Source organism: Tiliqua scincoides, chromosome 8, assembly GCF_035046505.1.
Source record: "Tiliqua scincoides isolate rTilSci1 chromosome 8, rTilSci1.hap2, whole genome shotgun sequence".
In the NCBI taxonomy this organism is placed as follows: Eukaryota; Metazoa; Chordata; class Lepidosauria; order Squamata; family Scincidae; genus Tiliqua; species Tiliqua scincoides.
The window spans coordinates 18,405,318-18,433,157 of NC_089828.1; the positions used below are offsets into that span (position 1 = coordinate 18,405,318).

Consider the following 27,840-nt stretch of genomic DNA (forward strand, 5'->3'; position numbering starts at 1 on the left):
TACATATGATTGTTTTTAAACACCCCCACCCATAGTTCCTCCACTCACATCTCAAAAGCATCTCCCCCCCCCCCCCCAGGTTCAGGCAGCTATCCTCATTAATACAAACACCAGCCCTCTCCTTTCCTCCCAACCAAGCCTTCTAACACAAGATTATCAGCCACAACTTCTTAACCCCCAATCTTGTAGACAACTAGTCTTCAGCTAGGGAACCAGGACCCCAGACTGGGTCACTGGCCAACTTTCAACAAAGCAAATTGGGGGGGGGGAGGTGTTTAAAGAAGAGCAAGAGCATTAAGATGGGGGCACTAGAAGCAAGACAGGCATTTACAATAAGTAAAGCCATGCTTAAACCTGGGGTCTACTTTTTCCTCTAGTCTTCATCCCAAGAATTCAAGAGATCTCTTCCCCTTTCTCAACGAACAACCCTGCAAGGTAGGCTAGGCTACAAGAGAGCATCAGGCCCAAAATGAGACTTAGGCTGCACGCTTCTATGCATGCTTACCTAGGAGTAAATCTCACTGAACTCAGTGGGACTTACTTCTAAGTAGACATGCCCACTAATGCGCTGTTAGGGAGGAATTCGAACCCAAGGTTCTCACACCTAGTCCAGCTCTAACTACTACGCCACACAGCCCTTGAGAAGCCTACCGGGGCAAACCAAGGCACCAAGCCCCAGGGACGCTCCGATTTGGGTGGGCAGCCAGCGAACGAGCTCAGGCCAACTGAAACAAGGGGCAAGCCATGGGGCAGAGCACATGCACGCGTGGGGAAGCTCCAGGACAATAGATGGGGGAGAGACCACCTCCCCATAGCCTAGGAAAGCCCCCGCCTCACCTCCAAGAGTCCGAGTACAAGAAAGGACACCCCAGTAGCCTGCTCCAAGCCTCCTCTTATTGCACTCGCCGGGGGTGGGGACTGGAGGCGCTTCTCAGTCCCTAGAAGCCAATGGATGGGCTCGCCTGCCAGGCTGATTAACACCTTTCGCAGGCGCTAATCACCTTGCTGCTGGCCCAACCATCCCACTCCAGGCTCCTCCAGAACGACCTCCTCCCAGAAGAGTGGGGAGGCCTCAGAGGGTTGGCTCCAGGCTGTCTGAAGAGGAGGAGTTAGTAACTCAGGAGTAACTCCTGGGAAGGCAAAGGCCTTGGGGTGGACATCAAGCCCTTGGAGCTGTACCCCTGGTGTAGCAGTTGGATCTGCAGCACTGAGCAGGTTGTCCATGTTTAGCTTTCTAGGGTGCTAGGAAGCACACTAGGGTGCGCGACAATTCTAGGGTGCTAGAAAGCTTTCTGTCCAATAGGCGACCCTAGTTCAGTGGAGCTCACTCAAGTCTCAAGAGCATAAGAAGAGCTCCACTGGATCAGCCCAAAGGGACATCTAGTCCCACTTCCTGTATCTCACAGTGACCCACCAGATGCCTCCGGGAGCACTCAAGGCCACAAGAGGCCAGCGTCCTGGTGCCCCTCCCTTACTGGCATTCTGAGACAGCTTACTTCTAAAACCAGGTGGTTGCACATGGCTTGGAAGCTGTAATGGACGTTTCCTCCAGAAATCTGTCCAATCCCCTTTTAAAAGCATCTAGGCCAGATGCCATCACCACATCCTGTGGCAAGGAGTTCCACAGACTAATGACACGCTGGGTAAAGAAATATTTTCTTTTGTTTGTCCTAACTCTCTGGAAGCAACATCACTAAAAGTGGATGGGGAAACCATTCCAGAATAGAGCCTTCAAATGCAATAGAGGAGAAAGTATTGTTCGCAGCAAAACATACTTGCCCCAATGTGGAGATGGACAATCTGTCCCCATATTGCAGCTGGGGAACCATGATGGAATGGGAGTGACTTGCCAAACGCCCCCTAAGGAGTACTTGGCAGAGATTCCAACCTGATTCATACCTCCATCTCTTACTCAGGCCTTCATGCATGCAACTTACTTTTCCAACAATAAACTTTAGGCTGCAGTCCTATACACACTTACCAAAGAGTAAACCCCACTTGAACGCAATGGGACTTACTTCCGAATAAACAGGCATAAAATTGTACTGTTATTCTTGCAGTTCAGAATCCAAATTCCAACCCACCCACCCCTGCTTTTCAGGTACCAAGCTGCAAGACCAATGGCCCCAAGACCTGCGTATATAGGTGTATACCTGAGTCAAAGCATCCCTAGTAACAGATGAGGTGAAGGTAACAAATGAGACCTAGTGCAGCATAGGGGCTAAGTAACACAGACTGCAATTCACAGTTGCCTCAGAGTAAGCTCCATTGACTGTAATGGACTTACTTCTGAGTAAGGTATAGGATTGGGCTGTCAGAGTCAGATAAGTCCAGTATAGATGAGCCTATACCCATCTACCCAATAGAAAACCCCATTGTCATCAATGGGGCTTACTCCCAGGTAAGTGTAGATTGCAGCCTAGGTTATAAATCAGGATTTTCCAGATTTGAATCTTGCCTCTGCTGTAAAGACTGCAATAGTATCCACATTTACCTGGGAGTAAGTGCCATTGACTATAATAGGACTTACTTCTAAGTAGACATGCATAGGATTGGACTATACGTGACCTTAGGCAAGCCCATCAGCCTCAGTCTTTTGTAAGACTGAGGAAACTGACACACTGTGAAAATTGCAGGCAACTCTTGTTGATCCCAGTTCCTTTGGTTCTCTGTGTGTTATCTTGTTACTTTTTGGCTAGTCCTAATAAAATCATCATCCCACTTGGAATTTTCTGTCTTCCTCCAAGGACCTAAGGTATACATTAAGTAGCTCATTCCATTCTTTTGTCCTCACAACAACCCTGTGGGGTGAGACTGAGATATGCAATAGTGACTGGACTAAGGTCACCCAGGAAGCTTCAGGGTTGAGCAGGGATTTGAACCTGGATCCTCCAGGTCTAAGTCCAACTCCAGAATCACCCCACCATTCTTGCCCTTTGACTGCTTTCAAATCCCTTTTTAAAACACATATTTTCGATGAAGACTGTACCACGATGCTCATAGGTTACAATTCTAAACAATCCAATCTCATGGAAATACAACCTATTATTAAATTCAGTTGGGCTTTCCTCTGCGTAGACAAGCATAGGCTTGCACTGCCAGTCCCCACTCCCTACTGTAACTAAGGGACCAATCTTATCCAAATTTCCAGCACTGATGCAGCCTGGCCAACAGGATGTGTGCTGCATCCTACAGAGGCAGGGGGGAATGTTCCTTGGAGCTTAGGGTTGCATTGTGGCTGCATTGGCACTAAAAAGTTGGATAGAATTTGGCCCTAGACTGAAGTATGTATAACTGAGGCTGCAATCCTAAACACACTTTCCTGGGAGTAAGTCCCATTGCACACAATAGGACTTACTTCTGAGTGGACATGCATAGGCGTGCACTCTAAAAGTTCAATCCTATGCATGTCCCCTCAGAAGTAAGTCCTAATAAGTCAATAGTACCTCAGATAAATGTGGATAGAATTGCCATCTAAGAGCCCAATCCTAGGTATATCTACTCAGAAGTAAATCCCATTATAGTCAATGAGGCTTACTCCCAGGTAACTGTGTATTGGATTGCAGCCTCAGGGCCCAAGCCTATCAAACATTCCCGGGTCAATGCAGCTCCAAGTTAAGGGAACAAGTAATCCTTTATCTCGAGGAGGCCTCCCTGACTGCCCTCTACCATTGCATGGTGTATCGCATGTCCATTAGCAGGGCTGCATCAGAGATGGAAAGTTGGATAGGATTGGGCCCTAAATCAATTGCATATGCTTCCTGTTACCCTTGCCTCTATACCCCTCTTCCTCTATACCCCTTCCTTCCTCTGATTTCTCCTTTGTGTCAAACACAATGAACCCTCAATTTAACAGATTAGCAGGGGCAAAGGTGGTCTGTTAATGCCAATAGTCTATAAACTCCAAATCTATTTATTTGACATAGATTTGGAGTTTATAGACTTTGGGTATTAACAGACATGTGCATGAGTAAATACTATATGATTCATTTTTAATGGAAGAAAACACCTGTAATATCCCAAGTCTGTTAAATCAAGGTCCATTGACTTGAAGGTTGGCTGTAGATAGATTGTAAGCTCCACAGTGCAGGGACCCGTCTTTTCTCTCTGTACAAAGTGCCATATATATTTATGGTGTAATAATAATTTTTAGAATGCATTAAAAGATTGTAGGTGGTGTAGGAGGTGCAGTTGAGGGACAGAAGAACTACAAGATTTCTCCTATAGCAGGAATGTTGATGTCATCAGTATTACCACTCAGTAAAGCCTCTGAGCCAAGAAGCACCAGGCTCAGTAAGAGGGAAACTGAGAAATTTTCCTAGGGGCATATGTTAATGTCAAGGACATCATCTAAAAGACAATTTGTAGCTAATGCTGCAAGCCCATGCAAGTTTACTTACCTATGCAAGTTTAGGAGTAAGTCCTACTGAACACAGTGGATTCACTCCTGAGAAAACATGCACAGATCAACACTCTAATATACCATTTATATTTATTTATATGGGATTTTTTTTAAAAATCCAATGTTTCATGCATTGGCTTCAAACAGTTGCAACCCACTCCAAGAGATTGAGATAAAATAAGCTAGATCTTTAAATGAAATAAATAGTACAATAAGTGATGGGGGGGGGGAGGGATGAAAACAAATACACCAGACAAGGACAGTCTTTGTTATGATCTTAGTGGGCCACGGTGTGGGTGTGTCATGGCAAGCTCCTGCACTTTAAAATTTACCACTGTTCAAAGCAGATTCTAGAAATGCCTATTCTGAAGTCATTGAAGCCATCTGAAATAGGCATTGTTTTAAATTTGATATTATGCAAGTAGAATCAAGAGACTGGCCAAAATTTTAAAAATCTTGGCATTTTCACATAATACCATCATGTTATATATCATTTGATGTGTAATTTCAGGCAGAGTGCAATGAAACAAACCATGTTGAAATATCTCAATTCTATCATCTATGACCTTTAATTGTTTTTTATTTTTATTTTTAATGTTTATTTGTATTTTACTTTGTTTGTATTTTAAATCGATCGTTAGCCGCCTTGGGTGCCCTTCGGGGAGAAAGGCAGAATACAAATCTAATAAATAATAATAATAATATCAAGTTATGGCCAAAAAAACCGCAGGGCTGGGGAGACACTGCATGGCCATGCCCACTTCCTGGGGTGTTGCCCCGCCTACTGCATGGGAGGAGGTCCATCATGGGAGTGACGTGCTGGCCTCACTGGGTGATGCAAACCGTAGTGATGCCACTTTGTGCTGCATCACATCAAAAGGTTTATCATGTCCAGATTCTCTTTGTCACAGTGGCTCAGCAGATGCTATCAGGAAGCCTCTCCCCATTTGCCCCTAACAAGCAGCAGGCAACATCCTAACACTGCTAGTTTGGCTGTTGTGACCAGTCATCGCTTGACTTGTCCTCCTTGAGTTTGTCCGTCGCTTGAGGTCTAACTTGATTAGTCTCAAGTGGGGTGGCTGCATCAGGTTCCATGCACAACGGCACTGTAGTTCAAAATGCATCAAGATTCAAAAGGGAAGCAGCAGCACAGATTAGCTCGAAGAGAAAGAAGGCACACATCGAACACTAAAAAGACAGCACCCAAGTTCCAAAACAGACATTTTAATCTTGGTGAAGCACCTCTTAGAAATTGTGTCCTTACAAAAACAATTTTTAAATAAAAAGGCAGAATTCTCTCACTGAGACATTATACAAAATGTACAGTGTTAAACACTCGTTTTTCCAAAAGGCTACACAGTACTATTAAAAAGACATTTTGCCTGGCAAGAAGCGTGGAAGAAGGTGGGGAGACTGCACACCAGACTTTCCCCCTTTCGCAACTGTTCATTCATGGCAATCCATTGTGGACAATTAATATCGAACTGGTCGAAAAGGCAGCCAAGCACTGTCTCCAAGGGATCTCAAGGGCAATGGGCTTCTCAATGCATCCGTCCTCTACCATTTGCTGAAGACCAATACTTCCTGTACAACCCACTCGCTGTGCTAACATGTGCTTCTTCTCACTCTTTCTGAACTCTGCCAAGCAGGATGGGTCCCGTCAACAAGGCTGAATCAGGCAGCCACCTCAAGTGGTAAATTTTCGGGGGGGGGGGGGGTTGCCTGCCTTCACCTGCATCTACTCCTCTCATTTGCGGCATTCAAAAGAGGGGAATAGAGCAAAAGTGACACAATTTCTCCTCCACATTTCTGCACGCTGCTTCCTGTGTTAAGTGGTCTTAAATCAGCTGCCAAGGACTCACTGAAAACAGTCATGTGTTGAAAACCTCTTTTCTGGAGATATCCAGCAAGCAAGCAAGCTCAGACAGCCCACCCTAGACCAGGCTGGATGACTGCAGAAATCAGGCTCACTAGTTCTTAAACCCTTGTTTCCTTGCCAGGGGCTTCAGCGTAAGTCATTAAACAAGGGAATATTGGCCACAATTGTTCGTGAATCACACAGGCATTGTAGAAGTTGAAGTAACCAAGTTCTGCAAATTATCTTTCAGGGTTTTCTCTCAATTCTCATTTTTGTTTTTAGAATAGCACTTTTTCTTAAAACACCCACACCCTACTATAACTTTATTACCACCATAAGCATTTTTTTTAAGTGTCTTAGAGGATATCCACATATTTACAACTTTTTAGCCCCCACCCACCCACCCACCCACACATTCCAATGATCTTTCAGAGACCATATAGGCACAGAGGTTCTAAAAACAAGAGTACAACAAAAGGATATCGAGCTACTTTTAAGAAAATGTTGCAAAACTGGAAGCTGTTCAAAAAAAAAAACAACCCCAAAAATCTGAAAGCAGCAGCAACTCCTTATAAAGGCAAAACATGTCACATTTCCAAAATGTGTTAGTTTAAGCCACAAAAAAATCATCCATGTAATTATGGAAATTGTGTTCCCACCAACATTGTGGAGACACCAGAGCCTCTTCAACACACACACACACACACACACACACACACAGATGCACACAACAACTGCATGCACACAGGAAAAAGGTTACTTGGTTCAAAACAAATTTAAAGCACTAAACCATGGTTTCACTCCTGGAGTGGTTTCCATCCACCTCCACAGATGAGGGGTGGGAAACCTGCTTTCAGATGTACCTCTTCAGACTGCATAGCCGCCGCCCCCCCCAATATTACTAATTCCTGCACACAGAAAACTAGCATGTTAGGAGAAAAAGGCTGACACACTAATTTTTTTACATGCAGGGTAATTTTTTTTTTAAAGAAGGATATGTGGGTCCCCACCTGAAGAGGTCCAGTCCAGAAACAAAATGAACAGACTATCTGCGAGAACCAGGTTGAAGAGGAACGGTTAAAAGGAGAGAGAAAGCTCAGGAAAAATTCTCCTCTTTTAGAACTGGCAAAAAGGGAGTAAAGCACATTCTCTTCTGCAGTGTTGCAAGTCTACCTATCACTTTCAGAGTCTGGAAGCCACAAGAAAGCATGCAGCAGCAGCTCTTGTCCTCCCGCCCCTCTGTTCCAATGACACCCTCACCCACCCTACTTTTGGTTAATCCTAGATATTAATATGTAGCCCCAATGAAAATAAATTTTATATTAGGGCACATTTGGTCAATTATTGCTTTGTTAAGAGCCTGGCGATATGGAAGGCTGTTTTTTTCCCCCTTGGCTGCTATGCCATTGAGCCAACAGCGCATGGTATGGTATGGGCAGTGATTTTGGTATGGCATGGGCACATGTTCCCAGGCGATACTATCCTGCAAAGACTGTGCAATTCTTTCATCTTTGGATGGACCACTGCAGGATATGCAGGAGGTCAGCATGAGTGTTACGCGCTAATTTAGGCAACGAGATGAGCAGCTTCTCGCCACCACGGACCACCGAAAGGCAAAATCAGAAACTGGTTTTGAGCACAGTCGTATCTCACTAGAGAATCCTGGACTGTCACTTTCTTGTGCCTATTCTAGTAACGCAAGAAGGTCCTGCATGGAATCACTGTGCACAACTTGTGTGTGCATATATGTACTGGCCCTCTGTGTCTAAAGAGGTGTTGACTGTCAGTTTTGATTAGGAAGACAACCACATAGCATCTGCACATGCACACTCCAAAGGATCAAGTGCTCTTAAAAAAAAGAAGACTTGGAATACAATCCCACCCAGTTCCACAGGACAAGAGAACCTCGGTTCCGTTGAGCAGAGGAGATAACTGACACATTTGCTTTCCTAGGGGAACTGATGGACATTGTTGTTCAGGGTTTTTTTGGGAAATGGGGGTCATAAAGGGAGAATGTTGCCTTGTCATGCTACACTTGCTTCACCTCATTGAGAAATCTGTCGTGGCCCAATTTCACTAATTCATGTTTGTTGGGTGGGGAACATAGGTTGAAAAGGGGCTGACTCACGACCGATTCACAGGAAGGAATTCCGATCCCACTGATCGGTGTGTGTCCCAAATATGGAAGCTGTGACTGACAAACCAGGACATGAAACAAAGATCAATCTTGGTTTCATATCCTGGTTTGTAAACCATAGGTTTGGAGTTTGGAGGACAAACATAGCTGTGTGGAGGAAAGGTAAAGAGGGAGTATGCCGGCTTGGTGTTTCTTTGGGACCGTTCCCAATCCAACAAACAATGAGATGTTGTTGTTTTTGTCTGACCCATAGACTTAAGCTAGGTAGCTTGTCCAATAGGTCTTCCAATGTAGGGTCCCAACACCGAAGAAACTTCTCTCCAAATGGGTTGCCTGAATCAATTTACAGGAATTGGGGGGGGGGGGAGAGTGAGGAAGGTAGACTGAGGGAAGACTGCTCTGACGTTTCAGACACATGTTCCCACCTTCTAACTGAAATATACTTGGGGCCTGGCGTATACATTTCAAGAGTTCCACCAGAAGGATCCAACTTGGACACAGTCACAGAAGCGATGCATGAACTAGATGTGGGTGTGCTAACAGGTGTCACTTCCCAGCAACAACGTCTAATCAGATGAAAACATGTTCTGCTGTGCGAGCACTCATCAGCCTGGTCATGCAAGCAGCACCCATCAGCACCCATCTGAGAAGCAGCACCCATCAGCCTGGTCATGCAAGCTCCACGTAACCACGTCTCACAGAAGATTTTTGAAGATTCATGATACACAGCCCTGCAGGGACAAGCTTTGGAAATAAAACCGACTTTGGGCTAAAGCAATACACGTAAAGCATGCTTTGGTGTCAGACGGGACTCCGTGGAAACCAACTCATGTCATCTACACCCAAACCAATGGTTTCTTTAATGACAACACCAAAAGCTCCAAGGTTAAGTTTCCTGAAGCCACATTCCTGAACATTCCTGGGATGTTCAGTGGCAGCCACAGACAAAAAGGACATTTGATCAGACCCTTGGCAGCCGTATCTGTTACAACTAATAGGGAAGATGGCCAAGATCTTGGAATCTGTTTATTCTCCCACCCCCCAAGTCATCTCATCATGAGCATCCCAGTCTGCCAGCATGAGGATCCAAACATAGGGCGATCAGACCCTCTCACTCATCCACTTCCAACCAGCCTCTTTTGTAGTCCTGCAGAATCTCAAGGTAATATTGCCACTCGGGTTCGCTGTCATATTTCACCTCGTACACAGTCTTCAGAGGGTTTTTGTGGTGCTTGTGTACTCTCAACACCACTCCCCGATACCAGGCCTCTGTTTTGTCCTTCTCCTCATACAAATGCCTGATCCGTTTTCCAACCAGTTCCGGGTACCCAGGCTGCACAGCGGAGCGTCTCGCATGACGTCTCTGTTGACTGAAGCGATTCATGAGCAGTGGAACCGGCTTCTTCCCTTTCTTCTCCGAGGCAGTACGGACAGGAGGCCCTTGTATATCCTGAAGAGCATTCTGGAATTTGATATGGACTACAGACTTCTGGAGGCAGAGGACCTTTGAGGTACTTGTTTTCCTGGCTACATCACTGGTCAATTTAACTTGAAGAGTTCTGGGCCGCTTACAGACTTGGAAGAGTTGCCTCTTTGAACCAGGACAACATGGGAGCCTTTTGGTCTTCAGCTCCACAGGGGGAGCATCTTCCTGAGGCAGCCCTTTTGCTTCCCTTAATGCAGCATCCTGTTTGACAGAAGTTGAGGAGGGTCCCTGAGGCATTTCATCATCTACTGGTTGAAAGGTCTTAGCAGGTAAGCCCATAGACTCACTCTGGGGTACAGATCCACATTTTTGGCTTTGCTTCCATTTCCTTCGGAAGCACAGGCCAAGTGACACTGTGGTTGTATTCTGTAAACGTCTGGTCACTTCTGTCCCCTTCAAGCCATTTTCTTCTGAAGCTTTGATGTGGATGTTGGTGTTCAGGATCCCCAGTGCAGGGTCACCTAGAAAATGAAAGCATAAAATATGGAAGAAAGTTAGCATCTTCACTGAGTAGAGAACTCATTTTTTACTATCTTAGTTCTACACTCTTCACCTGAAATATACCATGCTCCATCACCTCACACACCTCAACATTCCAACAGACCTAGAACGCATAGCCTCAATATCCCATCAGACCTAACTCTTGCAAAGATAGTGCTTCAAGTCCATCAATTAGGTGGTAGAACATTGCTCAACCTTCAATGGGCCACTGAGCACTTGCTGGCAGAGAGCCCAAACCCAAAAATTGGTCCACAGAGAGTACATTTTGTTTTTCTCCTTCACTGAAATGAAACATAAACCAACCCAAAAATCTCTTGCTTGACTTCAACCTAAACCAAACCACTGTGGCAAGAGATTTTTTTTTTTAAAAGTGCATCAACAATTAGGCACTCAGATTTCAAATGTTATTTTCCTATTTTTTTATTATGTTGTTTTCATTTTCTTTGTTTAAAAAAAATTTTGAAAAAATTTCTTCCCTAAAAATATTGAGATTAGATAGTTATTATATACATTTTGCAGTGCTAAACTGCAAGCAAATGGAGTGATGTTCTTTTGCAAGAAATGGAGACAGTCAAAACTGGTTGAAAGTATCTGAAAAGACAGCTGAACTGCTTTTCAAAATGAGCCTTTGAAAGAGAATGTGAACACAATCCTGATGATACTGAATCGACACAGAACCCACATGTTTTAATGGGTTGGCCTCCCTGCTTGCAGGAAGTTTTGCATGAAATTCTGGACTACGTAGGCTGTAGTCTTGATCCTGCCAGGGCCTTCATAAATACTTAGGCAAGAGGGCATACCCACAATCACTTTACACATATTAATTCAGTGATGCAGAGTGTGCACACTTGTTTAAGACACTCATTGCTATATGGTGGGCTCTACTATATAAAGCAAACTGTGCAAGAATGAAGCCAGCCTGCTCCTGTCCTAGACAATTTAATCAGACTCTCATCTTACCTAGGACATTGGAAAAGGATACTTGTGCCACGTGTAATGAATAGTGTATCACAATGTGGGTGCAATCCTAACCCCTTATGTCAGTGCTTTCCAGCACTGACATAAGGGCAATACAGCTCTGAGGTAAGGGAACAAACATTCCCTAACTTTGAGGAGGCCTCCGTGAGTGACACCCAACTGCAGGATGCAGAACATGTCCCATGGGCACCACTATACCAGTGCTGGAAAGCACTAACATAAGGAGTTAGGATTGTGCCCTGGGTCTTGCATTTCCCTAGTTGATTTAGAGCCCAATTCTGAGCTCACACCACCAGCGGTGAGTATCACAAACATGCTGTAAAGCATGTTCGCGGCCTTCAGCAACAGACTAGTGCCGGTGCAGTCCTCCAGTCCTCCACGGCTTGGCAATCACGCAGACTGTCAGGCGATGGAGAGGTGAGTGGAAGCATGGGGGTAGGCGTTCCAGGGTAGGGGAGAGGAAGAGGGAGGGTGGGGAGAGGATGGGGAGGAAGTGTGACAGGGGGAGGGAGCAGGGCAGGAGGGAGGCGGGACCGATGGAGCTCTGTTCCACCAGATTCAGAGTCTCCATGTCAGATCTGCCACCTGACACAGAAGCTCTTGAGTCTATGGTGACCCAAGGGTTGCCATAGAATCAAGTAGCCCCATTGCGGGACTATTTGCCTAACTCGGGGGAACGAAGTGCCACCAGCGCTGCCTGGTTAGCGCTCAGGATGCTGCAGCAGCAGCCATTTTCTGCGCCGCGGCAGCCCCACACTCTGGGCAGCCTAGGAGTGGGCTGTCACAGCCCAATCCTAGCCATGTCTCATCCTCTCCTTAGATTTGGGCTGTGACAGTGGTGGCTCAAAGCCCTTCTTGGTAGCTGCCAACTTTTTTCAGCTGTGAGAAGACCCCACTAGGTAGGGCCATTGAGCTCAGTCACGGGCCTTCTGATGGCCCTTGGCCACCAATTAGATTCCTACTTCGTCAACCCCTGACACTGTCAGTCAACAACAGTCAACAAAACCTTTATTAGGCATAAACATTTGATAGGTGAGAACTCTGTACAGAAATTGTAGAGAGTATAAACCTAAATAGTACACAAATATATGTATAAGTGCACACCTATGTGTACACACAGATACAACGTACCTTACATTTTACAAACAAACATGAATTATGACACTGGCCCTGGACATCAGTCCCCTCTCCACCCACTTCCTTTTTTTTAATAGCATCTACTGGCTTCCATTTGATGCAACTACAGAAAAGAGACACTCACACAAAGAACTTATACCTACTTGGAGGCATGCAGGCCAGCCTGTGAACTTGGACCTGGAAAAAATAAAGTTATGGATAATCACCGGAAGTGAAAGTGAAAGAGTGGGTCGACAGACTGATTAGAGGGGTGGCAGTCAGACACTTCAGGGGACACTTCTACAAAGAGAGAATTCCATGTCTAATCCTTTCGATTGAAGGGTTTCAATTTTCCAAAGTTTGTCATTTAGAACACACTTTTTGCAAAATCCCTCAATAACTCTGAATTTCTCTAATGTGCTCACAGTGCCAATTGGATGACATTTTGGCCCTGTTCTTGTCGTCACTGGAGCTCAGAGTGGCATACATGGCTCATCTTGCCCCTTTTAGCCTCACAACAACCCTATAAGGCAGGCATCTATGACCAAGCAGGGAGTGGAATTTGGGTCTCCCCAGTACACTGGTTTTCCTGCATGCCTCCATTTCACTCCACCTGAAGATGCAGAATTACACAAATGAAGCAAGTTTGTGCTTATTTTTCCAGGTTCTGGTTGAAGCTGTTGAATCACCTTGGTTCAGAATGTGTGTGTGTGTGTGTGTGTGTGCGCGCGCGCATGCGCGCACGTGCGCGCGAGTGTGCTTTTTTTTTAAATTACCAAGTTCACATACCACAGTGTGTTCCAAACTATTTAGCTCAGTATCCCATTTCCCTACAGCAAGTTACTGCAAGAAGGCAATTGAGAGCCAGGGTAAGGAAACTTGGGTTTCAACTATGGACCACTTGCTCTCAACCTCTTTCACAGGGTTGTCACAAGTATAAAATGGGAGGGGGGGATCATCCACATATGTAACCCTGAGCTCCTTAGAGGAAGGACGCAATATAAAACATAAGGAGAAAAGAAAACAGCCCTCCTTATCTGGCTCCCCAGGAACTGATATTCAGAGGTACACTGCCCCTGAGCATGGAGGTTCATGTGAGCTCCCAGAGCTAACAGCGATTTCTAGATTTTTTTTTCCCCCTCCTTGATTTTAAAGCCATTCTACATTTTAAAGCTACTGGCCAGCACCACAATTTGTGGCAATGAATGCCACACAGCAATTATACCTATGGCTCAGAATGCAATGCTCAATGCTTTTGCTGCATACACCCCTGGATTCCCTGCATACTTTCAGATTCTAAACTAGGCCAGAGATTTGGATACGCATGCAACTACAATTAAGAGTCACACAGATATATAGAGGCAGGGGTGGTATTGGCTTTTGGAAACTACTTTTTTGTTTTGTTTTTGGCTCGAGACTTGAGAACTGCCAACATGAAATGGCAGTGGGGAGGTGGAGTATTCCGCAAGATAGCACCTTGGGGAGGAAGAGCCAGTTAAAGAATGGTGACTTGTGCAAGAATTACATTTTTTGGTTGGTTTCTACACATGTGCAGAGTACAGTGGGTCCTCTTTGGATTTGGAACTCGCGGATTTGACCCACTACAAGTTCCAAATCCACATCTGGAGGACCCATAGAGGGCCTCCCAAATGCAACCAGAAGCACCTTCTGTTTGTATCCGGGAGGCTTTCTGAGGCCCATGTAGGCAGTATGTGGCCTCTCTGGACCTCAGAACACCTGCGGACACGACTGGAATGCACTTCCTGTCACGTCCAGAGTCTTATTGGACCCCACTCACAGATTCCATTATTCATGGGTTATCTGTGTGGGGGGTCTAGGAATGGATCCCCCATGGATACAGAGGTCCAACCTGTACTGTGTCCTGCTGGATATTTTCATCCATGCTTCAAACAAAGCTGGTTTCTGACTTGACCCTGGGTTCCTTGGGGCAGGGACGGATACAAGGAAAAAAAACACAGGACGATCAAACCATCAAGGTAGGTTGAGGGGGGGCAGGTAGGTAGGTAAGATTGAGGAGTGCCTTCAGGTCACCATCAAAATTACTGGTAGCTCTGGAGTGACCTTCTGCCCATCCCTAGTCTAGAAGGGACATAACCAAAAAATTGGCATTCACACACAAGGGCAGAGCACAGAGAGATGAAGGCCCAAGACCAAACCCCAAGATTATGGCCAATTAGGTCCACTTACCAAGCTGTTGCCTGACACAGTCGTGCCAATGAAGGTTCAGGAGCTCAGGGTACATGTCGGGCAGCTGTTTCAAGGCCAGCAGCTTCAGCATTCGGGAGGTGCAGCTCTTCAGCTCCAAGTCTCTCAGGAGCTTCTCCTCGGACAGGGTGGTGGGCCGCAGCTCCACCTTGTGGTCCTGCAGCACATGGTCCACAGACGAACCAGAGAGACCGGGGAAGAGTTTCTCCTTCACAATATGAATGGGGATGAAGATGGTTCCTGCTCGTACCACGTGAGGGAAGGGGCACTTGTGGGTGAACAGGAAAGTCTCCAGCTGAGACAGCAGTTTGGTCAGGAGCCCGGCCACGTCCTTGAAGGCAAGCCAGATTTCCTTGCCTTTGGATGGTTTTGGAGTGTCCGAGGCCTTGGAACTATTCTTGCGCTTGGTAGACCCTGCCGCCTTCTCTTTGCACTCTTCATCAGACTCGGCCTTCTTCGTCCACTCCTTGAGCTGCTCCGGAGAGGCGGCAGACACGCAAGAGGAAATGGCATCACAGAGGGAGGTGTGCAACGCACTGAAATACGGCCCTGATGAAGTCTGCTGAGCAGGAGAGTCACAGGTGGTGGGAAGCGAGACACTGGTCTCTCCCAGGGCAGGAGAACTAGCTGGCGCGCTCGGGGGCAGGGGTTTGGAAGTGTCCGGGAGTTTCACATTCAGGTAATTCTGCTGCAATGATGGTGCTTTGGGCTGAATTGCAACCGGTTGGGCAAGCTGCTGAACGGGAAGACACACCGGCCAGGTCACCAATTGCACTGAGCTTGGCTGAGCTTGGCTCTTTCGTGGAGGTGTCGCCGACTCGGAGCCTTGTTGCAAAGAGCAGCTGCTGGTCTGAGCTTCTGGCTGGGAGCTTGGCCGTAACGGGGGAGGGCCCTGGTGCACCACAGCACCTGCCCCAGAGGCATGAGATTTCAAAATCTTGAACTTTTTGAACAGGAACGCGGCCGAACTCTGGAAGTTGCTCTTCTCCCCCGAGCCACTTTGCACCGGCAGCTCTAAAGGCCTCAAGTTAGCTTCTGGGAAAGCCTCTTGCCCCTTAGCTGGCTGCTCTGTTGCCTCCTCTCCTTTGCTCCTTGAACTCTCCCTTTCAAGAGCTTCAGTCTTTCTACATGACCTCTGAAGAATGGGCACATCCACCAACCCTTCTGTTTTCAAGCTGAGGTCTAGCACAGGCTCGTCCTTAGCAAGACCCTCCACCCCAGGCCTGTCCTCACCATCTGCTGGGACCAGCTGTCTAAGCCCAGGCCTGCTTGGAGGCAAAGCCTTCATCTTGGAGCTCTCCCAAGACTCAACATAATCTCCACTTTCTCCCTCTGTCACTGTACAGTGGCTACTCGGGTCCTTCTTATCGGCTTCTGCTAGTGCATTGTGGGTGGTTTCTTTCCACCTTGGAAGCAGCACCCCAGATGCTTCCGATGACCCAGTGGAGGCAGGCTGAGGGGTCTGCTTGCCTGCCACCTGTTCATATGCATCCTGGAGATCTGGCTCCTTGATTCGGCCACTTTTAGAGAGAAGCATCCTCCCAGCCCGCTCTAGGTACTCTCGGTAGGGGGCCAAACTAAAGACGTTGTGGATCACTGGCATCGGTGGGGAGGAAGGTGGGGGAGAGTCCTCCGGTTGGTTTAAGTCCCTTGTTCTTTCCTCTGGAGGCTGCACCATATGCTGGAGAGAAGAACCAGAATCCTTGGGGGTGTTCTTCAGTGAATTTCCTTTGTGGGAGGAGTCCTGGGGGGTGACAGGACTGTCACAAATAACGATGCAAGATCCAGGCTCAGCTTTGGCAACCTCGGCACTCCTTTTCTTGACTTCTGAGGTTAAGCTGGGACTTTTGTGAGCAGCGCCCAAGGGCTCTCCTTCCTGAGCATTGGTCTTGTCTAACTGACAGTTGCCCACCCTACATTCGGCTTCCTGCGTTCGCCAGAGGTCACCAAAACAGCTGGGCAATTTTTCTGCAGAGGGGAGGGACTGAAAAGCATGGGGCTGGGTAGCTACACTCTTTAAACTCTCATTGGTCGGCTTGGAACCTCGGTCACACCAGTCACGGAGGCTACCTTGGCTGGTTCCCGAGCCACAGTAAGCCACCTTTTCTGGCAACATGCATGCAGAGGGGGCATTCTGAGGCAGAAAATCCGTTTTGGCCCTAGAATTATGCTGGAGCTCATATTCCTGATTAGTGCCAGGAGAAGTCATCGATGGTGGACCACCGGTTCGATAGAGGTAGCTCTCCAAAGGACCAGGGTAGTAGCTCCTAGGCCCTGGTGGAAAATAAGATCGTGGAAGAGCCTGGAGCTCCTCGCTTCCTGGGGGAGTGAAGCTTTTACAGGCCGGCAAGGCAAATATAGAGTTCTGCTTCTCAGCCTGTGGGTAGTTCTGATGATACAACAGCATCTGCTCGTGTGGACTCAATGGGTATGACGGCAATGGATAGCATGAAGATGACCTATCGTGATACATCAGAGTTGGGGAATTTCCCAAAGGGCTAGCAAGAGGTGGCCCCTTAGTCCATGCATGGTTGCCAGGGCTGCCACCACGAACCTCTGGGACATGCTTCTGACCGCTGTACGCAGCAGGGTAGTTTGGGTTCAGAAAGGGTGGGCTTTGAGCTGCTTTACATTTTTCAAAGGTCTTACGATAGGGTGAAAAGCCCACCGGAGTCACGTCAGTGTCTGGCTGTAACCGGAGACTGGACTCTGGAAGCAGAGACTTTTTGGGTGCAACTGCTTCACGGCTCTGGCTCTCCATGTGAATTGGATGCCCCGAAGGTGGCACAGTCCATTCTGCATCCAGAGGCCGTTTTGGCGCACTTTCCACCTGCATCCCCAGTGCCGAGGAATCTTTTGGGCTGTAGCCGGAATCCACACAGTAAACATGGTTTCGGTAAACGGGCTTGGGAGCCGCCAAGGTCAGGCAGGTGGATGGTGCTCGAGGAGAATGTTGCACGGGGAAGCCATGCATCCAGCCTGGCTGTACAAGACTAGCCTGACCCATGCCCATGTAACCGGCCCACTTTTCCTGAGCAGTTAATGCATCTCGGGCCACGCAGCCCTTACCCTTCTCATGCCTGGCGGTCTGCACCCGTGCCCCAAAGTTTTCTGCTTCTTGCCTGTACAACATGCAGACTGGTTTCTCTGTCCTCAGTTGCTGGTTTACTGCACCACTGGTACAATGCATGTAGCTCTCAGCGGGACTCCAGTGAGCTAGAGACTCCGGACCTTCGTGGCACTGCAGCGGGTAGGAGAAGTAGCTCCCTTTGTAGCTATAATGGCCATCAGGCGTGTGACCAGACAGCATGCTCGATTTGCATAAGCCCGCCTTGAGGATATGGTCCTGTGCTGCCTCCAGGCGAGGAATCTTGCTGTAAGTCATGGCATCCACTGCCTCTAAACATCGCTTCTCCGCCATTATGCGACCCTCTCTGCCTCCAAGCTTAGAAGTACAGCAGGGGATTCCCTCTGGGTACTCTGAAAAACAGAGGAGAGACGTATCAGTAATCAGGTAGAGGAGAGGGTTCCATAAAGTATAAATACAGGATGGGTAAAGGTCAGGTGGTGACCTTTGGTATGAAAACAGGAACATTTTGTCAAAAGGAACAGAGTGGAAGACATATGGAAGAGAAGAGAGCGGAGGGACAGAACAGAGGAGACACTCTAGCCCACTGCTCTATCTTCTCCACACTTTTCTGCTGTCCCCACTCTGCCTTTTCAACTTCAGGGAGCAGAAGGAGAGGAAGCAAGCAGGTGGATGGGGTTGGGTGGTGGGCATCCCTGCCTGAAGCAATCACCCCAGTCAGCATAATGGACAGGCCAGCATGTCTGTGAAACATGGAAGGGTATATTTTACCAATTCATTTCAATGGACAATGACTGGCAGCTCTAACTGAGATAGCAAAAGCAAAATCTCTCTATCCACCCTTTCCATATCATTCCAGACTTACTAAAACTTTGATAGTATCCATCCTTACATTTATGAAAAAAAAAATTGTTATTTTTAATTCTCTTCCCAAAACAAATAAGCTTCACATATTTTTAGGCTTGTTCCTTGCAACCAGGGAATCCAGAGCTCACAATGTGATGCACTTCCAGCAGATGGCGAACAAAGCCTGTTTTCAACACACTGTGCTCTTAGAAAGTAAATCAGTCTTAAATGCAGTGTTCATTTTATCCCAGCAATATCTTCTGGAGAGAAATTTATAGTTTGGGGGGGGGGGAGGAATTGACATTTGTGTGTGTGCGCGCGTGTGTCTCCCTCCTTTGATATTTACATCAAATATTGCACTGTATTTCATATATAATTTTAAAAAAGAATATTTAAAAACAGAGATTCTAAGAACCATGGATGTTGCAAACATTGTCCCCTGTAATTTTTACAGGGATTCGTGGGGGCAACTCTGGAACACTTGGCAGTGACATCACTGCTGTTGCCAACTCTGGAGCTTCGTGATGGTAGCTGCACAGTTCTTCAATTCAGGCTGCACAGCTTACTCTCAACCAGTAGTACGGGCAACACCAGTGGTACCTGAGGTGGTGTCTGGTGGTACTCGCAGGACCCCGGACCCCTGCCACCCAGTAGCAAGACCAGGAACAGTTCACAACGGTGGTAGGAGGCTTGGCTCAGTGGGCAGAGCTCCAAAGCATGCTTTTCCATGTTTGAAAAAGCCCTTCCGTCCACACTGCCTCTTACTGCTGTTTGTCATGTCAAATCTGGCCTCTCAACCCTGAAATAACCAGCAATGATGTCATCACTAGTTACTTTTGGTGGTACTTCAAATAGGTGGACCATGTGAAGTGGTGCAGCAGAGGACAAACCTTGAGGAACACTGGCTTAGAAGGAATGCTGGTTGCAGCCATGGAAACTGTAGTTAGTTCTCTAGGTTTGACTATTACTTATTTAGGTTTATTATCTATTTCGGTATACCTGGAGCATTAAAATGTCAATGCAGTGACATTCTACTGCATTTGGACTTCTACTTCACATCCCTGCTTATCCATGAAGCTCAACGAGGCTTGGAGCAATCTCTCTCTCTCTCTCTCTCTATTACCTACCTCACAGGGTTGCTGTGAATAACATGTGCACTTCCTGAGCTCCATGCAGGAGGGACATGCAACAAAAACGGACATTCACCATCAACATTTTGCACCAGAGTAATGCCAAGTTTGTGGCCTCTACATCTTTAAACTACTTTTGTAGTCTGGAGGGATAGAAATGCAATTTTAAATGAAATGAAAATGGAGATTCTCAATGTACTGAATTCTGCACCAAGTACCAATTTTCTGAGACCACATGATGCAACCCCAGCACAGAGACAACCCATTTATAGTCTACCTACCAAGTTCCCAGGTGAATAACATGTTTCCACCTAACTATTATTATCTAGCACCCAGAGACAAAGGCAACTGGCCCACCTCACCCCAGCACTGTCTGTTCTAGTGGCTGTCTGCTGGTATTCATTTGCATCTTTTTAGACTGTGGGCCCTTTTGGGACAGGGAGCCATTTAGTTATGTGATCTTTCTCTGGAAACCGCTTTGTGAACTTTTAGTTGAAAAGCGGTATATAAATACTGTTAATAATTAATAATAATAGTCTCAGTGCCATCCCCAACTTTACAGATACAGTTTTGTAAAGAACAGCAGGGGGTGTCCAGGAATTCTCTCAACACTGTGGCCAATATTGGCCTTGGCCGATCTCTGATCTATTGTGCAATGACTAGCCATCGTATATTTCTTGGACCATAAACACATCTAACACTGGTTTTTGCCTACTTCTGGAATATTACATGTAGAGGGGGGGGGGAATCTAAGTGGTAAAAACATTTTCTAGATGTTTGGAAAATGTCTATTTTGGAAATTTAAGTTTCTAAAATTCTTCAGTGCGATTAGGAATTAAAGGCCCCAAGGATAGTGTATTCTTACACTCAATGCTCTTTACCCCACTGTGTAGGGCTGGCTACTGTCTCAAAGATGATAGGGACTAAATGTGCCCCTCAGGATTAATACACTGGCAGTTAGTAATGTCCTTTGATTGGAGTCGGCAAGAAACCTGGCAAAGGGTAAATAGTCCAGAAGCACAAGACTCCTGCATGATTTCTTAACAAGACACAAAAAATATCAGAATATTTTTAGTATTTTGCTGTCCAACAAGTGCAAAATCATCAATTTGGGGGTCAGCACAGTCACAGAGGTGGGTCCCCTTCCCTCCATTACCTCCTCTCAGTGAATAGAGAAATGTGGGAAGAACACTGGGGATGATGTGCTTTGAAGCGAGATGCCCTTTCTGTAAGATCTGTATTATACTGGAATGGGAATGTCCTTCCTGTAAGCTCCAGATCAGAGGGAAGTGTGAAATTGTTTGAAGTAGATGGAGAAATCAAAGAACTGTCCAGCCAATTTAGATGCCAAAGGGGAGTAACCTGCCAGGTGGCCTGTTATCTGATGAGCAGGGGGGCAGTAAAGACAGAGACCAGGTGCTGTCAATTTAAAGCTTTGTCAGATATCTGAGAATCAGACACTATGTGGGGTAGCAACAGAGGGGCAGCAACTTGACAGAATTAAGGCTAGTTGATTGGATTGGACAAAAAGGGCACTTGCTGTATAAGTGGAAGAAGTGAGTCTAGTGTGGGGTGGTTCGTGGCTGGAGTGCCGTGGAATGCTCTGTCCATTTGAACACGGACCCTGCAGAGCAGAACTCTGAAATCTAGTCATGTAATAAGTAGTCTGTTGTTTTCTGCTGTCTTTAATAGGTAGGTATCTCACTCACTGTTTCGAACCCTCTCTTTAGAGCCCCAGCATGTGGGGTGGAGGGATTTCCTCTTACTAACATGGAAAAGCTTTAACAAACCTTTTAAGTAAATTGCTGGAGTGTGTTGACCAGAGGGAATGGGCTGATCCTGACGAACCCTTGGAAGGTTTGGGTTGATTACCTGGTGATTCCCCTCCTTCAGACTGCAGCCCAAGCCTTGGGGCAGACTGGTGCAGATGGGGAGGTGGATTTTGTCAGGAGTAGAGTTCACATGCATTAGCTTAGAAATTGTGTAATTTGCAATCCCCATTGCAAATCCTGGATACCCTAGGCCACCCATTTTCAACCACTGTGCCGTGGCACACAGGTGTGCCACAGGAGTTTGGGGGACAGTCATTTATTAGTAGGGCCAATATGTTACATGAAAATCCCCTTTTTTGCCTTTTAGCTGTGATTTTCTCTCTTAATATCTAGTTATGCTATTATGGACTATAACATGCAAGCTAAACTGTTATCCCAGCATAGAGGCCACATTTCCAGGACTTTGGTCAAGCCACAAGCTCATTGTTAGCTTACACAACCTTCCCCCCCCCCCACCCACCAGAGTCACACATTATGGGAGGAAGTCTTGTGTCTTAATCCAATCACTGTTTAAGCATCTCCTACATTACTGTATGCAACCTTGAACTGCTTTCCATGATTTTGGTGTTGAAATTCTGTTTCTGATTCATTGTATTGTACCTACACCCTGTATTTTTTCCAGTCTTTGTTAAGTTCCCCCTTCTAGGAGGCCAGCCATCAACCCCTGATTGAATATTGCTGATAAATGATACCTACATCCTGATCCCCATTCAAACGTATACATACTCCAAGCACCCAGCATTTAGTTAAGCAACCAGCAATCAAGCTACCTTCCAGTGCAGTCTATCTGCCAACTCCTTAAAAGAGAGGTCTTGCCCTCTCACACTCTCTCTCTCTCTCTCCAAGGCCCAACACATTTGTGTTGTATCACAGGGTCCTCTCCACAGGACTCTCCCTCCCCCCTCCCAACTGCTCTACAAGACAGCTAACTATCTTGCACCTGGAACTCTTTCCCTTCTCCTCCCCCCCTTTTCTCCCCATCTTTAGTTAGCAGCTCGGGTTGGCAGAGCAGGGACCCTAAAGCCTTCCCTACAACCCCCCTTCGTTATGTTTTTTCCTTGGATCCACCAAATACTCTTCACATGCAACCACCATGAAAGCTAGGTACCTTGGATTCAAGCATTAGGACCGAGAAATATCATTTCTCCACATGCATTATTTTTACCTTTGTTCTTTTGCAATAAACCATAATCTTTTATTGAAAGTTATCTTTCAGTCTCCTCTTTAAGCAAAAGGGAATTTCTCTGCATTACGCCGTCTTGTTATCCAGCCTACGATCCTAATGTTCCAATAAGAGCAGTGTAATAATTCCCCTAAACAAAACAGCCCTTTTGGTAACAAATAGGTGATGTGAGCCCGCACCCCTCCCCCGCCGCACTGTGTGCCTTGTCAATTGTCAAAAAACTGATGGTGTGCCTTCAGTGGACCATTTTAGTACCTTGTCAATGTACCGAGAGACAAAAAAAGTTGAAAATCACTGCCCTAGGCTACTTGGGGCAATACCATTATAAGCACTTTTCACATTCATTAGTGGTTTTCTTTTTGATTCTTTTTCTCTGGGAATTTCAGAAGGTGACTTGGCCAGTCATTATGAAGATTATAAATGAACCCCAAGCTTTTGATTCTTTTTCTCTGGGAATTTCAGAAGGTGACTTGGCCAGTCATTATGAAGATGACTGGTTACTTGGCCAGTCATTATGAAGATTATAAATGAACCCCAAGCTTATACAGCGCACAGCTCTGATCCTTTGTAGTGTGGTCCACCTGCCAAAACCACAAGGTGTTTCCAAGCCCATTTTCTCATTCCAAATTGCCTGCGCCTCCCCACTTACAAAGTTCAGCTGCAGAAAATGGGGGGGGGGGAGAGATCACTAAATTGAAAAAAGATTACCTAGATGTTCCAAGGTTCCTTGGGACAGTTCACTTTTCCCTTGGTCGACTTAAGCATACACACTCCAAAGACATGTTTAAAAGATTTTATTAAAGACTAAGCCTGTTAATTAGTATGGAAGAATCCCCATATGGAAGAATACGGAGCTAGCACAGGTAGATCTTCAAATGGTGAGTGAATACACAAGTTTAAAGGCAGCAAGAAAACAAAAAGCTAACTATCTACTTACCACATGTTGGGGGGAAAAAACACTTCAGTCCTCAAGCACTTGTTGGTTGGCCTTCCCATATATAGATCAGGGTCCTCAAAAGCATGGGGTCTCATCCAATGACATCATTCCAAAAATCTGCTGAGTCAGAACTGACCTCTCAGCTGCCAGGCATGTAACTCAGGTAATTGGCATAACCTCAGATTAATAACACCTGGGAGAGTGACCTGGGATCATCAGCTAATCAGATAACTTTCTCATCCCAGCCAACTGAGTTTCACTCCCTTCCAGTTCCCAAGCTGCAACTTTGCTCCTGACGCCTGCCTTGACAGTTTTATGCCTCTCTCTGGCTAACATCACAAAAGTTCACACTTTGATCCCACAAAATTCCACACCATGTTTCAAAGTAACCACGCTCAGTATAAAGCAAAAGCTTCTCATTTCAAAGCAATCTCCCATCTCCCTGTGTGATGGTAGAACAGGAAGAAGGGGGGAACCCACCTCTATCACAGTATCCATTAGTCAATACTATAGATCAGCCAACCCAAACTGTGGGTCAGGACCCTGATTTCTGATGGATCTTGAAGCATTGATTGGAACCTCCAGTGTAAACACAGGTAATGGCAAGGTAAGGAATTGCTTCAAGTCCCAAGGTTATTCAAACATCAGATAGCTGCTAATTACGCTGCAAAAGAGCTCAGCATTTATTTGCAAACTGCAAGAGACGAGGTCTTTGCAGAGCAATTAGCAGCTATCTTTCAAACTATAGGAGCTAACTGCCCTCTAAAGAGCTCAGCTTCTGCATTTTGCAAGGAAATCTCTTGCGTCAGCCCGCATGTTTGCACCTCCTCGGGAGGAAGCCAGGCGCCGGATTGCGGAGGCTGACACAAGCCTCCTCTTGGCTTGCCTGTTCCAGCGCAAGGTAGGATTGTGCCCTTAGAGAACTAAATCATTTTTTTGTAACACACACATGCAAAATTTTAAATTTGTTTATTAAAAAATTGATCTATTAATGAGGCAGCCCTCACAAATTTTAATGAATGCTCTTTCCTTTCCGATTTATATATATAAACATAGTAATGTATATCATCTCTCTCTCTCTCTATCTAGATAGAGAGATTATATATATTACTATGTTATATATAGAAATATATATATAGAAATGGGAAAGGAAAGAGTATGCATTAAAGTTTGTGAGGGCTGCCTCATTAATAGATCAATTAGAGAGAGAGAGAGAGAGAACAGAGAGAAATTTGTGAGCAAACATCAGGTGACCTGCACACAGGACATGCGTTGAAGCAATTCAATAAACATTTCATGACAATCGCCCCACACCTCCCCTTGCCAATGGGATCACATAAGTTTGTTCTGCTAAACACATACAGTGCCCCACGGTTGTGAAGTGAGAGTATAAAACAAATTCAATGAAATGTATTCTGCCTTTAGACATTGTAGAGACCCCATCATGAGTATGTGCTGAAACTACCAAAAGGGCAAAGTCTGGGAAGCAGGATAATCCCTTGTTCCTTTGTCTTCCAGAGAAGGGTAAATAAGTAAATTAAAGAATGACTCCTGCTGCCTCAGCAGCAATCAGTGAGTAGACAAGGGAAAATTTAGGGAAGAGCTTTGTGTTGCAAGAATGTAAGGGGCTACAAGACAGAACATGCTAAGTCCATCAAACAGTTAAGTGGGGGCATCAACTGATTGTAGGTATCCTTCCTGGGAGACCTCAGAAGGACCCCAGGTAACAGAGATATGGAGATATTACGTATCAGTCTACCAAGGAAAAGACAAAAGATAACCTATAATCCCTTCTCCTGGAAGGAAGTAAAATAGTTAATGATATATTTACTAGTAATAAGCAACTATGTACAAACAACATGTTAAGAATGTGCTGCATGGACCTTTTGAACATATAAAAAGCTGGCGAAAGAGATGGATGGGACGCAAGCTTTTAAGGCACACGCCGACTTGCATCCTTATATTGCAATATAAGATTTTAAAACCCAGCGCTGGTATTTTTGTTTATTTCTTCCCTCACACCAGGCTAAGTCCTTTCTGCTTGGGCCACCAAGCAGACCCCTGTTTCTCACAACAGTTGCATGCCAGCCTCCTGTGAAATATCACAAGAGAAACTGGGGTGTACACCAGTATAGACCTCATATGGATATAGTGCATCATGGATTGTGCACTAAAGCCAAGGCTGACTGGAGTAGTATACATTTGGAAAAGCTGTCACCCCTCAGCTTCATCTGTTGCCTAGTTTGCATTGGAGAATGTACAATATGAGGTAGTCTATACAAAAAAAAAGTAAACACTCTAGTTCAAGGTCTGTTGTCGCTGATCAGATGAGAGAGTCTTCTAAATATCTGGAAACGTAAATATCCATTTAATGTTTTGCAATGACAATTTGTTCCTATTTGATAGCCAGTGTGGTGCAGGAGCCAGAGTGGCAGGCTCAAAGCAGGAAGACCTGGGTTGATATCTCCATCCAGATGGCTTTGAGTGTCTCCCCCTCTCATCCACCCACTTCTTATCAACTAGCAAGGTTGCTGGGAAGATAAACTATAGAGGGGAGGATCGTAGCTCAGTGAAAAAATATCTGTTTTGCATACAGAAGGTCACAGGTTCCATTCCTAGCATTTCCAGGTAGGACTGTGAAAGACATTTGTGTGAGTTCCTGGAGAGATTCTGCCTGGTGTTGTGGACATTGCTAAGCTAGATGGACTTCAGGTGCATCTACCAACTCAGTGTAAGGCAGCTCTGTCGATTCCTAAGCTGAGTTAAAGTTACACACATCCCTGGAGTCCCATGGAAGAAGGGCTGGATACAACCTGGGTCCTCAAGCTCATACAACCACCTGTAAAATCACATCCTTTACACTATAAGTAACATATAGCTGACCATGTGAAAATACCCAAGATTAGACCCTTTTGACCAAAGAGGAATTATTTACAACAGGCCTTAGCCTAATAAGCTCTCAGAACTGTGCCCACTTTGGTCTCAGATTTCTTATATGGATATCCAGGGGTGGCCAACCTTTCCACTTTCCTGGACCTTTGTGTAGAAAATTTCAGCAGCTGTAGCTTGTCGTCTCAGAGATGACAAACTGCACCTGCCCAAAATCCCCCCCCCCAACAGTTGTTAAAGGTGCAGGAGTTCTAAAAGTTGAAAAGTTGGCCATCCATGGCCAACTAGATATAACCAGTTGGCCAACTAGATGTAACAGCTACCTCATTTGGATATAGAACACTGACCCCCTGGGATGAGGTCTCTGGCTTAATCCTAACATCTTACCGATTTTTGAAGTTTACGCCTCTAAGCTCTTTTTGCTCTATGCCATACTCGTTTCAACTCCACACTGAGCCCTACCTCCATTTCCCAAGCTTGGTCTGCACAGATTCTAGGTTGGAGCACAGTTCTGTCAAGTTTGAACCCTGGAACAGCCATCCAGAATCCTGGTGTCACCACTTTACTCAAGTTCCTAGGAAGAGTTAAGAAAACTTTGGCGGCAAGGATACTCTCCATATGCTAAGCTCAATCCTTCCAACTCACTTGAACCCCAAGATGCTGATGCCTTCCTCTTCCTCACTGACACCCTCTTCCATTTCCAAATTCAAGGGAAAGCAGTGGACGCGAGTAGGTGGACAGAGATAGGTGACACTCCCCCAATCTGTTGCTAGAGGCAACTGCTTCAGTTGGCCTCACCGATGGGCTAACCCTGCATAACACATATGAAGTGTTTTGAACAGTCAAAAGCATTATACATATGCTAAGTATTAGTATAAATAAAAATTGCATGGTGCTTTCATGAGCATGAACTATGTGGTCAATGGTACTGGAATATGATCTCAAGAAAAGCAACCCACTCATATTCCATGGCCATTTGGTTTTTTCATTCACAGATCTGGACTCACCCTTGTAGAGGAAACCCTTGTTCCTACCTCTTTGCTTTAAGACAGGGTGTCAAACTTGTTTCATACGGAGGGCCGAAGTTAGCATTCAGGGCTCCAGCTGAGGGCCGGAAGTGATGTCATTAAGCAGAAAGTGACATCATTAAGCAGCTAATGGCCAGAAATCAGACCCTGTCCTCATATAGAAACTCATTAACTGCAAATGACAGAAGAAAAAGTACACAAAT

The 27,840-nt window shown here is 45.8% G+C and overlaps 1 protein-coding gene across 1 annotated transcript in view; it reads right to left on the reverse strand.

Moving 5' to 3' along the window:
* Nucleotides 1–9,002: 9,002 nt before the first annotated feature.
* C8H15orf39 (chromosome 8 C15orf39 homolog) overlaps nt 9,003–27,840 on the reverse strand; it is a 33,430-nt gene continuing 14,592 nt past the window's right edge. Inside the window, exons 2-4 of the mRNA XM_066635463.1 lie at nt 15,156–18,184; nt 14,687–15,089; nt 9,003–10,344 (exon numbers count right to left, since the gene is read on the reverse strand). Of these exons, the coding sequence (XP_066491560.1) occupies nt 9,509–10,344; nt 14,687–15,089; nt 15,156–18,125 (4,209 nt within the window). The 5' untranslated portion in view covers nt 18,126–18,184 and the 3' untranslated portion in view covers nt 9,003–9,508. The remainder of the gene's footprint in view (nt 10,345–14,686; nt 15,090–15,155; nt 18,185–27,840) is intronic.